We start from the raw sequence: 15,759 nt of genomic DNA, 5'->3' as shown, positions 1-15,759 counted from the left end.
ACAACACCCCCACCAGGGTCCTGATACCACAGTCCACTTCCAACTTCAGCCAGCCCCAGATTACGGGCACACACATGCCCAGAGCACTCAAAGAGGTCTCTGGGTGTGTACCTGAAAGCCTCCCATGCGGATCAGCCTTGCAGCCACCATCCACTCCCACAGACAGTTTATATCAGCCTTAAGAAGCCATATAAACACTGAGTAAAGTGACGGATTTTAAGCAATATGGTACAAGAGTCAAACTATGGCTGCATTATTTGCCAACTGGGCATACTTAGGTAAACTACATACTTAACCTGTCTGAGCCTTTGTCCTCAGTGGTAAAATAATGAAACATCAACCTTGCAATGTGAGAAGAAACTCCTAGAATCCACAAAACTGCTCCATATAGCTACCATTTTCTAAATACTCACACATGAAAAATGTTATCCAGGAAATTTTATACAAGTATATTGTTCTTAGACATTATCCAGAAGAATAAGATTTTCGATATCACTCGTGCTCTGTCTCATTCATCTTTATGTGTCCACCTTACCTGGTACCTACAATGGTAGTGTAGATATCAGAGGTGAAACATTTTTTGAGTACTGTGTTCTAGAAACTCTGCCTTGTGCTTGCTATATGGTGAAATTGAATTCAAAACCTGGTCAGTAGTATACCATACTTTTTCTTTATATGGTACTAACATAATTTTAGAGTTATTGTTAATTTGGGTTTTCTCATTATTCCTTTGCCATTATTCAAAAACACATGGGGGCAGGGGGAACTTGAATATCCAAGAATCTGTAGTGGTGCTAATGAAGTGTTAACTACTTAAAAGAAACCCAATTACTTTCAACAGGAAGAAAATATAGTAAGGCACACCTGGGTCTCTCATTTTTAAGCATTTTTAAAAAATATATGCATGATATAGTAGGGGGCTTACTTTAATTAGCAACTATATATTTTTGAAAAGCTGACATATCTTAAGCAATTTTTTCTACCCCTCTCTGAAGTATGCAATTCATTCCCAGAGAATGAGCATTTATTTGAATGATTCAAAATTGACTAACAATTTGTAAGTAAACAAATTTTTACATTAACATACTGACTATTCCGTTTTACAACTTAAAAGCTACCACTTAATGACTTCTGTTTCTTACTTTAGCTCTATAAAAATAGAGCATTTCTAATACAAGCAGTTTTTAAGCAATTTCAAAGGTGTTAGCACAGCACACCTCAACATTACATGGTTAGTTAAAATGCACAACAAAGAAAAATGTTCAAGATAACCTTACCATATCGTCTGTCAGTGTCCTAATATTTAAATGCTGCAAATAAAAAAAAAAAACCAATTGTATCAGTAATTTATAACAGCTTTTTAATTTTAGCTAATAGAGTACATTCAAAACTCTAATGCTAACTTGAATGTAATTAAATTCCTGACAGTTTAATATAAATGCCTTATATATTGTTTTAATCTCTTTCTCAAAAAGATGGACAAAAGTAACCCTGCATGCAGTAGTTTCAAACATTTAAAATTTCTTAGCTTTGTAAATCTCACAAAAATAGAAACTAAACTGTGGCATAATCAATATATTTCCCCTACTAATAGTATTAACAGCAATTAAATACGTGGATTTAAGATATAATTGATATAAAGATGTAAATGTGCTTTTATTTATAGAAAATGTTATATATTTATTTTATAGAAACTTTCTATTATAAAACAGAAAAACTTGAAATTCACATGGTGAATTTAAAGCATAATAGATAATGAAGTACGTTACTGGCTTAATTAACTTAAACAATCCTAGCAAAGGAGAAGAGTATTCTGGAAAGGCTATTTGCATCTTTAACATCAGTTTGATTTATCACTAGTGACAATGGTAGATACTTTTCAGTTTCATTGGCAGATTCTTTGAGAGCTCTTTTGCTGATTTTCTTGCTGGAGAAACATAAGGCCACTTTAGAAAGTGGATAAATTAGTTTCTTGCAAAGTAGAGTTCTAAAGAAATTCTCCAGAAAAAATAAAAATCTAAGTTTTATAAATCCCAGAGTTAGGCAAGATTTTGTATTCAAGTAATTGAAATCAATGACCAGTTCTTTCCTCTGAATCACTGGAGTATTAGATCTTTAAAAGGGCAGAGAAAGGGTCATATATTCTAAACAGAAAATTGGACCTATTTGATAAGTGTAAAAGTACATGTGTTAACAAACATCATCTAGGGATCAGCAGATGACACAATGATTATGTTGCTGGACTCCCACATGCCTGACAGCGATTCAAGTCCTGGATCTGGTGGCTTAAAATTCATGCCAGGTGCATGTACATAAATGCCCAAAATCACAAAGAGAATGGAGAAGGGATTGCGACATGGCCATCCACCCCGAGGGCAGGAGAGGATTTCTCACTTTCTGTCTCTCTGGCGAGAGAACACATCCTATAGCAAAAATCTAATAATAATAATAATAATAAAAAAATCATCTAACAGAATAAGTGGCACATGGTTAAACCGAATGTTTACTGAATTGAATGATACCTGGCTTTCATGTTTGTAGACTGAAGGATACCTTCATGCTCATAAATCTCCCTCAATGATGAGTGGCATTAAAAGTCACGACAATATAAATCACTATCCCAGCTTCTTCTTTCCCTTGCTTTCACCAAGGTGCTCCTTCTACTGAAGATTTTAGAAAGTAAATAGAGAGGCCAAAGAAAATGAAGCTGAGTGAATGATCATTAGCCACACCACTATGTTCTATTCAGAAAAGTCATGACACGTTTTTGCATAGAACAAAAGAAAAACTATGCCGTGACTTTTCAGACAACACAACAGATTAAATTTACTGTTGATTAGAACTACCTACTCTGACCTGGAAACAAAAAAGTAAAAATGCTGGATCAACTAAGGGTTAACTATCTAATCAAGTCTAATCAAGGATATTATACCATTTTTTAAGAAGTATTTATTTTATTTGCTAATATTATTTTCAATTAGACCAGAGAGAGACATACAAAGAAAGACTGAGAGAAAGCAAGCTGCCAGGTTGGGGACTCAAAGGGCAGTCAACCATGTGGGAGTCCAGCGCCCAAACACCATGCCACCTGCCAGTCCCTATATTTGCTCTTTGTCAATATTAGTTCAGCCTCTGAAATTAAAATACACCAAGATTCCTAAAAGTAGATGTGACTGATATTGAAAACAGACAATGAACAAAGACAATTTTAGGAGAATGAGACTAGGGCCTATGCAAGATTTGAGATCTAAAAACTACATAGAGGTGAGCAGGACTATAAATTTCTAAAAAGCTGAAAGCCCAAATCTCAATCTGGAGACATTAGTAGAATTAAACCCAAAAGTACAGAGCTCTTGGATCTGCAGAGAAAGGAGCAGGGAGAATGCCTGCATAGGGCCCCCTTCCTCTGACTGTCTGTGTGCCTTCCTGACGATAGAGATTTCCAGACCACAGAACTTGGTTAACCCACTCACAACTCGTATCACCCCTGAACGGAATCATTTCAAGTTCCTATAACAAGAGAAGTGTAGCCATCTTCTGACACAATAGCATGCCAAGGATCCTATTGCTTAAAAAGTAATACCTGATCAGATCCGAAGCGAAAATCCTATTTCAAAAAGTATGCCATAGTATATAAATAGAAAACCTCTGCTTCCACAAATAAAATATTCCCAAATACCAATTTGAATTGCCTCAGAAAAATGTGAAAATGATGTTTAAAAGAGAGACAAAAGATGGGGTCGCAGGTGGCAAGGTGGTTAAGAACGCTAGACTCCCACATGGCCAACCGTGGTTCAAGTCCCAGACCTGGTGGCTTGCGCTCGCTCACTCTCTCTTTCTCTTCCCCCCCCCCCATTTTTAAAAATAAAGTTAAATTTTAAAATTTCTTTAAAAAAAGACAAAAGAAAAACTGAAAATACATAAATAATTTTGAACAAGTCCCAGACCTGGTGGCTTGCGCTCGCTCGCTCTCTCTTTCTCTCCCCCCCCCCATTTTTAAAAATAAATAGAGTTAAATTTAAAAATTTCTTTAAAAAAAGATAAAAGAAAAACTGAAAATACATAATTTTGAGAAACAAGCTTACAACCCATACAAGATTTATGATCTGAAACTAATACAAGACACAGAAAGTAAAGTACCGAGTAGGAAAATAGAGAAACTAAGTTTTACAAAGTAAAATCCAAAAGATAAAAACATTCAAGAAAAATATTCTTATATACAAAGGCCTAAAATCAAATGGCATTTTAAATTAGGGTTGGACTCACAATTTCAGAAAAAAGAACAGTTATTCTTATATGAAAACATGCCAACACAAGGATCCATGTTTTTGTCATAGTTTTTAAAATATTTTCATTGAAGGTATAGTTTTTAAAATAATTCAGTTAATTTACTAAATGCCTGATGTTTCTAAAAGAAAATGTGATGAATTACAACAGGATTGTGATACAAGAGAACTTACACAGAGAAAAAAAGAAAACTCCAAGGGATGTACGTGTTCTGTATAACAGAATCTGAGAGAAAAGAAGCTAAGGTCAAGTTCATTATTCCATCTCTTCTGGAAAACACTCACCTATTGATTCTTACCACTAGCAAGAGAAGCCAGGAGGGCAGGAAATGACATCAACTCAAGGCCCACAACAGGACTGGTGATATTGACTGACAGAGTAAACAGCTAGAAATTTGATCTGACAACTTTGTTTCTATAGCGAAACATTAAAGTCAGGATAGATTTCGTTTTAAGATTTCTGAAGAAGAGATTATATAGTTATTTGTTTGTACACATACAATTTTAAAGAAACCACTAAACACATACCAGCATTAAAAATCAGAATAGAGGGTCAACCCATGGCCTGGTAGTTAAGGGAGCTGGTTCCCACATGGTCAACTGCATGGCTTGAGACCAAAAGGCATAACGAACACATGTGTGTACATGCCCCAAATCCCGACAAGATGGAGAAAGGAGGAGAAGGGATTCTGGTATGACTATGGCCCACTAGAGGATGCTTTTTCCCTCTCCATCTGTCTCTCTCTGGCAAGAACATGCACCCTCTGGACAGTGAAAATACATAAATATCTGAATCGCTCCAAGCACTTGTAATTTCTCCTAAAAACTGAAATGTCCAAGCACAGACTACTTTGAACATGAATTAAGGGAAAATACTCAATACTTAGAAAATGTAATGGTTATATCAAGTAGCACACTTTCATAGGATGTTTGAACATTAACAAAATACTCAAGTTCATCATTATAAAGTTTACATCATCTCAAGGTCCTACCTTTTTGCCCCATCCACTGATAAAATGAGGTCTGCTCATTTAATGTTTAGAGTGGGAAAGGGAAAAAGAATGACATAAAATCCTCACACAGTTCTGTGGCAGATTAGGGTCTTACTTTTACAGATACCAAACTATAAGGATAATGTCCCCAATTTAAAAAAAAAAAAAAAGAAAAGAAAAGAAAACTTCATTGCACAAATATATCACTTTTATATTAGTACATGAGCTACTGTTTAAATGTCTGGTTAACCAAGACATTTAAAAAATGAAGTAATTCTGTTTTATGGCCACCAGCAGTGTTCTTTACTATCTTGCAGTTGGGGAAATACAGGCAACTGAACACATCAATCCAGCTGAGTAGCGTTTGCTGACACATACTCCAAAAAGGAAATAGACACATAAAATTGACTGCTAAATAGAAGGAACACCTTTAAAAATATAATAACCTGACAGCAACTTTTTAGAGTTATAAGACATACTTAGACATATTTAAAACATTCACAACTAAACATGACTTTGTGACCTTTAGTTATATTAACTGACCTATGAATCTACAGGTGTTGTTAATGCTTTATGGCATGGAGATAGAATAAAAGCTCAGATAATTTTTTTTTGAGATTTTTTTTTTTTTGCTATAGGGCACATGTGCTCGCCAGAAAGACAGAAACAGACAGAGACAGAAAGCGAGAAATCACTCCCCAGGGGGGATTGGCCACATCGCAATCCCTTTTCCTCCATTCTCCTCTCAGGATCTTGGGCATGCATGCACACATGCCCAGCGTGAGTTTAAGCCACTGGGTCCGGGACTCGAACTGCAGTTGACTACATGGGAATCCAGCGACACAGCCATTATGATAACTGCAGGTCCCCAAAGCACAGATAATGGTAAATTAGAAATAGTTCTGTCGGTCCACTGGAATTAGTCAAGATGTAGTATTAAATTATATTGAGGCTTTTTTCCCAAGTCAGAAAGTCTTCCTTTTTCCTGCGGTCTTATGTTTCTCAACTTGCAGATTATATTTTCTCCTTAAAAAGTACGGACCACCACATATAGATGCATAACAATGTTTTCTGTTAATGACAGACCCTAGAATGAATGGCCAAGAAGGTCACTCTGGAACTGAAAGAGGAAAAGAGGCCTTCATAGATTTGTTTTGTTTTTGTTTCATTTGTTTCTGTTTAAGACAGATTTTTGCTGTAGGGTGAATTCACTCACTGGCAAAACAGAAAGAGAAATCACCGCCCAGGAGGGACAACCACACCACAATCCCTTCTCCTCTCAGGATCTTGGGCACGTACACACACCCAGAGTGAGTTTTAAGCTGCCGGGTCCACTACTTGAACTGTGGCAAAGTCCAGTGACATAACATTACGCCATCTGCTGACCCTGGCCTTCATAGATCTTTCTTCAAGAGAATATAGGATCCAAAAAAAACAAAAACAAAAATCTAGAAACATAGAACCTAGGGCTTTATATTCCCATTTAAGAAACGCATCAAAACTTTTATTAAAAACAATGTGTGCTGTCATAAAATAGATTTAGAGCTTTCAGAACACCGTAAATGCTGTATCAGAAGGTATGAGAAAACCATTCTTCCCCTGCCAACCCATTACACAAGTAACAAATAAATTACATAATAATGTAAGTAGCATTTGAGGTCTGCAGCAATGAAAATTACTCTAGCTATAGCCTAAAACTTTTCAGCAAGTTCTATATTGTCTTTCACTGCTAAGCACATTTGAATTAGCAGGCCAGAAAAGCAAAGCATCTGTCTATTCATGTCATTAAGAACATGACAATCATCACCTGGTACCAAGCTAAGAGGCTTAGGGTCAATTTGTCATTTTCATCACAACCAAATATTTGGTAATATCTTAAAAATAACTTTTGGCTGATGCAATTTAATTCCATTAAGTTTACATCATTTAACTGAGTTGTCAGGAGGAATTGCCAGCAATAGGAAAACCTGTAAGATTAAAACCTCCAAATACACTTGATTCAGACACAATTCTTATAAACTAGACCCCAGATCCGCTAGCTTTCAGCTTTTTCGTGAGCATAAAAATCACACCAAAACATTTTTTGGAAAAGTAGATTACAGAGACTCAGTCTTCCACAATGCTAATTCAGCAGGTCTAAGAAGGGCCTTAAGAACCAACAGACTTAAGAAGCCCTGCAGGTAACACTACTACACCATTCTCAGGACCACTTGAGAAGCCCTGTCCCAACCCTACCATTATCAGCCCTAAGTCAGGGCTAGCAGGTGGCATGGAGGTTGAGGCACTGGATCCCACATGGCTGATTCCAAGATTTGAGTCCCAGATCTGGCAGCTTGAAAATCACACGGGGTATGGACCAGTATTGGCATAATGGCTATGTCGCTGGACTCCAATGTAGTCGACCATGGTTCAAGTCCAGGACCCAGTGGCTTAAATTCATGCCAGGCGCATGTGCATGCGTGCCCAAGATCCCGAGAGGAGAATGGAGGAAAAGGGATTGCGGCATGGCCATACCCCAGAAGGTTATTTCTCGCTGTCTCTCTGTGTCCTTCCAGTGAGCACACATGCCCTATAGCAAAAACCTAAAAAAAAAACCCTAAAAAAAAAAAAAGAATCACACAGGGTGCACCTACCCACCCCAAAGAATCCTGAGAGGAAGTTCAAGGAGAGGGGATTGTGCCATGGCTATTCCCCAGGGGGTAATTTCTCACTCTCACTCACTGTCATGTGAGCACATGCATCCAATAGCCAAAACTAAAAACTCCCTCCGCATGCACAAGGAATGTCTCATCATGTATCTCACTTTAAAAACTGGGTATTCCTGAAACAAGTCACACAAAGAGTAAAGATAAGAAATACAATATTTCAAAGATATGAGATGAGGAGCTGATCCAGTTGGTACAGGTTTAACTGCCCTGAAGCGACAGGTACCAATTAGTACAGTTTTAAGAGAATTCAATAGATTCTGGTATATAGGATGAATTATCGAGTGTATCACTTATTCAAATGCTTAGTCTACCTTGCAGCATATATAGAGTATGTAAGTTTAAAGACTATTCATTTTATCAAACCACAACATGACTATCTGCTTGACATAACAAGTAAGTGACCAGTTCCTCACTGACACAGCAAAGTTATACCTTAAGGGGAAAAACAAGGATCATTCTTCTCTTAATCATAATCTGTGATTGCAGATGCTACGTTGCTCACATTTTTGTTTTAAAGCTCAGATTATTCCTTTCCACCAATAACTTATGAATATGTACTTGAGCATAAAATCTCTGATCTACACACATATGCGTATCATATCTACACCTACTATAAAGGACTATGAAAATGTGAATATTACAACTGACCATGACACTAAACACGCCTTTAGAGTCGATCTAAGGGTCATCTCCTTGGCAACCAGACAACACAACTAGGTGTGAAAAGATTAACTTCAAGCACTCCAGATTTAACACCACCTCAGAGCGGTCCAAAAATAACACTAAAGCTCTCATAGCACTGAGGACAAGGGTAGAACTGGTTCTTTGATACTGTAAAGACAGACAGAAGTAGGCTGACTCTTCATATGGTTTTAGACTTGGAAAAAAAGTGAGAGATGTTAGGAACAGGTGAGAATTAGGAAATATCCTCTTTTAATCTGCTCATTTATGCAAAACTGTAATCCTGCCTACCTCAGAAAACAAATCAAAATGAAAACAAGCCATCCTTTCCATTTTCCAAAGCTTTCCTACTGTCAAACTTCTCGATTGTCTCTATTGCCCCAACCTCCCTTTCCAATAATTCCTACTTTGTGAAAGTAAACTCATCAAGAGAGATCAGCTTTCAGAAGTGGTTCTTTCCTCCTCTGAACAGTGAGTCAAATGCAGAGAATTGGAAAAAGATGTGAGGCACTAATGTTTATTTGCTGAGTTTAATAGGAATGCAGAGCTCTTAGTAGGCTTGCAAAGCCTATAGCAGCACTGGTAAGAGCTTCCTCCTTCTTGGAGCTTGTAATGTACATAAAAAGCATTCACAGAGCTGCTTCTTCCCTCTCAGAACTCATACCACAGTAAGCTGAGACAAGTCCATCAGGGTTCACCAGTCTGAACCAAGGCCAAACTGTGCAGGGCTAGTGGCAGGGCAAGGCAGAGCAGGGCAAGGTAGAGCAGGGCAAGGCAGAGCAGGGCAAGGCAGAGCAGGGCAAGGCAGAGCAGGGCAAGGCAGAGCAGGGCAAGGCAGAGCAGGGCAAGGCAGCAGTGAGCTAGCTGACCAGGTGCTCCCCTTCTCTTAAAAAGGCTGCAGACAACAGTGGCTCATCACCAAAACCAAACTGTCATACACACACACACACACACACGTGTGTTTTGCATTCAAAGGCATATAACAGGAAAGTCATAATTATATAACAAGCACATAAGCACAGTACAACTAATAACATAAGTTGTTTACCCTGTGGCCTTCAAACATGACAAGATAGGAGGTGAGGGAGTCAGAGTAAACCATACTGACTCCATTTGCAAAAAAAGCATGATTCAAGAATTCACAGTATGGAAAGAAAAGATGAGTTTCTATAAGACCACAAGAGGTTTTCAGAAGATCAACAAACTACAACGAACCAGCAGGTAACCACCACCTCTCTAGAAAAACTATCAAATGCTTGCTTAGAACTCTCTAGATTATGCATCACAGTGGATGGGTACCTGACAAGTCATTTTATATTCTGGTATAAATACTAGAATATGCTCCATCAATGAACTTACTCAGTGTTGAAGGGAAATGTAAAGAAAAATACAATGGCTACTTCCAGAAACACAGCTTTAAAGCCCATTTTAGGATGTTCTTTTCAGTTGTTCTAATCCTTTTCATCTGTACTACCAGATCAAAAAAACCTTCTACAGTGTATCCAGGGGAAAGCAATTTAAATCTTCGAACTACTTTACAAGTAGCTTTAGTTCTAGGTTATAAGCATCTAAGACCTTTTTCATCATCTGGAGAAGGCTGAAAAGCACTTTAAGTAATTGCTGCAGAAAGATTTAAACTGGTCCCAGAGCTCCCAGAATCACCTTGAAGCTTATCCAAACTACTAAGTTACTTCTGAGATCATCCTCAGCATTCTAAACATCTTGTGAGAGACCTGAACTTAAACTGGATATTCCTGAGACACCACATATTATTTCATATATATTTGAGAGGGATCTTGTTTACATTATAGTATCATCACCATGAAGGGAAATTTGGGTAAACCTTTTTAGTGACCAATTTGGTAAATCAAATCCCATGTTCATTAACCTAGCAATTCTACTTCTAGAATCAATCATAGGAAATAGGAATACAACCACAGCTTTATATGCAAATATGTATCATTACAGTACTAAATCGCCATAACAGTGGACCTAAAATTTCCCCAAAACCTAGAAAAGAATAAATCAGTTCGGCTATATGGGCTATAATGACATACGAAAATGTTGCAATACAATGTTACATTTTTAAAGCTGCACTTAAAATTGCATTTGCAATATAATTCCAACTTTATTAATTCACAAATTTATAGGAAAATAGGACAAAGCACTGTTAATTCTATACATCTGGGTCATGAGATATGGGGCATTTTTCCATACTTTCATGTATTTTCCTAGTTGTCTACAATGAGCATATTTACTTTTATAATAAGAAGCTTTTTAAGTTACTATGGTTAATACTTTTCACATTGACCAGGAAATAAAGATTAGTTCCTTTTCAAATAAAAATATACATATTAATCAGTGAAAAGAAAAAATGAAAATCTAATACGATAGACTTTTTAAATAGGCTGAGTTTTTTAGTGCATATTTTCAAGTTTGTCAGAATATATTAACCACATTACTCATTTGTCTTCTAATTCACATATATAAATTAACCAATCTCAAAAAGCTCCTTGGTACTGTGAATTATTGATGTTGTCACCTACTAGAGACTTAATTCTAAGAAAAATATAAGAATCACTACATCACAAGCACAAATCCTTTTGACACAAATTCAATTTCTGTGGCAACAATATATTGACTTAGCTTTATTTTTCTATTTTATGACATTTATTAATGATAGAGATAAAAGAAATCTATCATTTTTCTTTATTGTAAATGTAAATGATATCATGCCTTCTTCAGAAAATTAAGGTAAATACAACTCTTGATAGCCCCTTAATGTAAATGAGAATACAATACCAAAATATGAAAAATATGTAAGTCTTACAATTTTTTGAGCAAAACTTAGTTTTTCAATCTTAATTTCTTCCTATTACACAATATACTTATGTTGCCAACATGTGCAACACACTAAATACAAAGACTCAGTCTTCTTAGGAGTTTACCACCAAAAGAGCGTCAAGTAATCAGATAACCAAATTCCAGGTGGTGTGATAAGTACCATGACACGGTAATAAATAGTGATTGGAATAGCCATCTCTCCCTGCTAAATTATATATGTATAAATACATGCTAATTGACATAACATTACGGTAATGATCCAAGACTAAAGTCAAACAAAATCTTAGCCATAATTCAGGTAAAACTTATGTGAAGTATTCACTATTTTACAGAATTAAGGAACCCTAAAATACTACCTCATGTACACAACATATTTATTAAATCTTATTATGCTCTTGTCATATCAGTATCAGTAAATCAAACAAAAATACCTGTCCTAAAGGTACTTACCTTTCTACTGGGGAAACAGATAATTCAGAGGATGTTAGAAGGTGATGGCTTCTCTGATAAACATGAAAAGTAGTGTTGGCTAGGGGCTCAGATTTGGGAGGGGGGCTTGCAGGTTGCAATTTTGTTTTGTTTTGAATTGCTAGCGGATGCATACGATGGCCAGAGAGAGACAGAAAGAGGGAGAAAGTCAACCCCTGTGAGATATGGTCCCTCCACAATCCCTTCTCCGCCATTTCTCCATCTTATCAAGAGCTGCAAAATGCACGTAAGTATCTACAGTTTTTTTCAGGATACTGGGATCAGGATTCAAACTGCGGTTGGCCATATGAGATTTGCCCCCCCCCAACTATTCGCCTGCAAGGCTGGCACCAGTTGTGATTTTAAATATAGAGAATTGGGGTAACCATAGCTCTTGTTGAGCACATTGTGTCTAAGCACAAGCAGGCTAAGCGGTCAGCAATGTGGATGGGGAAACAAGTGTGTCAGTCAAAAAGAACAGGGAACTAGGTCGAGAGTAAGGAGTATGCCTGATTTAGGAACAAAGAAGCCAATGTGGCTCTAGCCACAAGCAAATACGCCCAAAGGGAAGTCACCAAGAACGCAGAAGGCAGTTCAGACTCAGACCAACTCAAGGACAGGGTTTCCATTCTTCTAACTGAATAGTCACTGTCTCGCAGTAACCCAAAATCTGAGGCTGGCCCTAATGTTCACCTGTTCCATAGAAGTTACCCAAAGGTCCAGCAGGTAAAGACACTGGTCTACCTGACAGACGGGAGGAAAGGAGGCACCAACTACAGCGGGCCTGAGAACTCTGCACCTCAGTGCAGTGACCAAGCGGTTTTATAAAAGCCGGAGCAAACACGTTTGCGCAGGTACAGGCATTTAGTCTCCTCGGACCCTTAGAGTTTTATAATCAGCTAATTATGCTCACTAAGTTCAGCTGCCTGCATTCTGTCCCTCATTACTAGAGCATGCACTCTTCAGAGAGAGTAGAGAGAAGCCAAATACGGGGATGGGAGAGGAAGAAAACAGTCTATGTCAGAGGGTATCCCACTGTCACAAATACCTTTAACTATATAAACATTTTATAAATAACTTAAACAGTATGCAACAGTCAAATCAGCATATTATACAAGTTACATGTGTGTGTAGCAGGGACTGGTCTGTACTCAATTATCTACTTCAGGGTCTTCACAAGGCTTGTTTGGTTATGCTACAAGGAATCACTTTCTAGAAGGTATTACAAGTACTCCCAACACACTGAAAGCCAATAAAACCAATTTTGGAACAAAGTTAATTTTACTATCAAAATTATTTTCCTAAATTTAGAATTAGTCCAGGAAGATTGAGGGAATACTCAAGCATGCTTTGAGAAGAGAGGAAAAAAAAAAAAAAAAAAACCTTATTTATTACTGTTTAAACATAACTCCAAGAATTCCTCAGAAGTTCGAGCATCAGCCCTGAGAGTAGTCCTCCGAGGTCTGCACACAGATGGTGTAGCACTCCATAGATATCTGAGCCCCAGCCAGGGATCCTCTCAGAGAGGTCAGCACGGCCCTCCTGCTGCCTTCCTCCGGCTCCTACGATCAAGGTATCCCTTTCGTCCCTGCAGTTATTATTTCCCAGATGGTTTCACACCTCCAACTTGCCCTTTTTCTTTTGATACTCCTTTTTAAAAGTGATCCCCATGTTAAACTGACCTACCATGGTTTCCATTTCTGGCTGGATGAGACATTGCCACAGTCCTTACCTGTCCTCTTACCTTTCAAATGCTGCCTGTTTCAGGAAGGCTCTCTAACCTTCCCTGAAACAAAGGTGCTTTTCCTGTGACTCTCAAATCCTGCCATGCATCGTTGTATACTACAACACTGGGCAGAAGCAAACAGCCTAGACTCTGGGATCAAACTCACCTGGACTGGGGACCAGCTCTGATGCGGATGAACCGTATAACCAGGGGCAGCACATGCCTCTCTGAGACTCAGTTTCTTATCTGTGTCATGAATCTAGCAAAGCACTGACCCCACAGGTTTCACTGGAGATTTAATTTAGAAAATCATGCAATGAACACAACATACTAGACCTGGGTTTAGGAAGTTTTCATCAATATTTATACCTCTTCCTTCTCACTAAGATCCCCACAGGCATCTCCTTGGTTCAAGTGATGGCTCTCCTCGCAGCTACCCCAGCAGTGTCCTCCCCATCCAGGGTCCTGTAATCATTCTGTAATCCATTTGTAATTGATAAATGTGAGACAATTTCCCACCACTGGGCATGGGCTCCTTGAGAGCAGGGATTTGCATCCTGGTCACTTTGTCAGCATCTCTATTGTGCTGGCTATCGAGGATGTTGAAATGCTGGGCCTCTCTCATGCCGTCTTGTTTCTTTGGGACTCAGATCCTGGGGTTGAAAACACTAAGCAGGGGCAATTTCCCAGTGCTATACCCAGAGCCAGCATGTTGCCTGGGGCCTTGGGAGACTGACAGGCAGATGGATGAGGTAGATATGAGATAAACAGACTAAGTACTGCGTATACAAATTTATAATTAAGGGTGGACCAACCTTTATTATATCAAGAAATGCAGATCCCACCTATGGCCTCCCATAGCCTTTCTGTTTACATTTCCCTATTAGTCTTGTAGTTTATGTTCTGTCATATCTAAATTTTTTTTAATGTGAAAGGGATCATGTTTCCCTTATCTTTGAATTCCTAGACCTACCTCAGCAATGGGAATATGTTAGGCCAGTGGTTTTCAATCTCACTACATCTGAGAATCACATGCTAGTTTTTCTTTTCCTAATACAGATCCCAGTAAATCTGTCTGTCTCTGTCTCTGTCTCTCTCTCCCTCCCTCAACAAATATTTTATAGAAATAAAACAAAATGGGGCCAGCATCTTAGTTTAGTAGTTAAGTGAGCTGAATCCCTCTCAAATCCCAGCCTTAGCAGCCTGAAAACAATGCCAGACCTGTGTGAGTGCTTGCCCCCAAAATCCCAATGTGATGGGGAAATGAAGAAAAAGTGATTGTGATATGACCATGCACCCTTGGAGGGTACTGCCTCCCTCTCTTCCTCCCTCTCCCCCTCCCTATCTGGTTCTCTGGCAAGCACATGTGCCCGCTGACAATAAAAAATTAATAAATAAATAAATAACTGACTGAACGGCACCTAAGAGAACAAGAGAAGCTGCCAGTTTTCGGTTCTAGTTTTCAGTCCCTCGCAAAGGACAGTTACAATTAACTGTGCTTAGTTCCAGGGCTTATATCTATGTAATTCCCCTTTCAAGCTTAAACTAGATACTTAAAGGAGGTCTGTTTCTTTAAACCAAATGGGCCTTGACTGAGACAGAACCCAAGACTGCTAAATGGGCCCCTAGGTACCCACATGATGTAGCCCACTTTATCATCATTACTATCACTACTTACTGAACACTTACCAAAATTACTAAAATACCCTACGACAGCATAAATTAACTATTATCCCCATCTTAAAGATCAGAAAATTGGCACAAAAGTGACTTGCCAGAGCTAGTAAGTGGCCAGCCTAAGAATGAAACCTGGGTCACCGTGATTCAAAAACCCAGGCTTATCACCCTTCCCAGCCTTCAGTCCCTGCTGCTACAATGGGACAACACTGTTATCAGACCTACAGAGGACACTATACAGCTGACTCTTGACCAACACGGGTTGAATTGGATCCATTTATATTCAGGTTCTTTCAATAAATAATGTAAATATATTTCCTCTTCCTTATGATTTTCTTAATAGCATTTTCTTTGCTCTAGCCTGCCTACCTTATTAA

The 15,759-nt window shown here is 38.2% G+C and overlaps 1 protein-coding gene across 1 annotated transcript in view; it reads right to left on the bottom strand.

Annotated features, from left to right (window-relative positions):
• Positions 1–15,759, bottom strand: part of DIAPH3 (diaphanous related formin 3) — a 556,802-nt gene that overhangs the window by 514,972 nt on the left and 26,071 nt on the right. Inside the window, 1 exon segment of the mRNA XM_006159773.3 lies at positions 1,278–1,310. Within this exon segment, the coding sequence (XP_006159835.1) occupies positions 1,278–1,310 (33 nt within the window).

This window comes from Tupaia chinensis, unplaced genomic scaffold (genome assembly GCF_000334495.1).
Source record: "Tupaia chinensis unplaced genomic scaffold, TupChi_1.0 Scaffold000654_1, whole genome shotgun sequence".
Classification (NCBI taxonomy): domain Eukaryota; kingdom Metazoa; phylum Chordata; class Mammalia; order Scandentia; family Tupaiidae; genus Tupaia; species Tupaia belangeri.
Note: the sequence above shows the minus strand (reverse complement) of the source record. Positions and strands in the feature narration are given on the sequence as shown.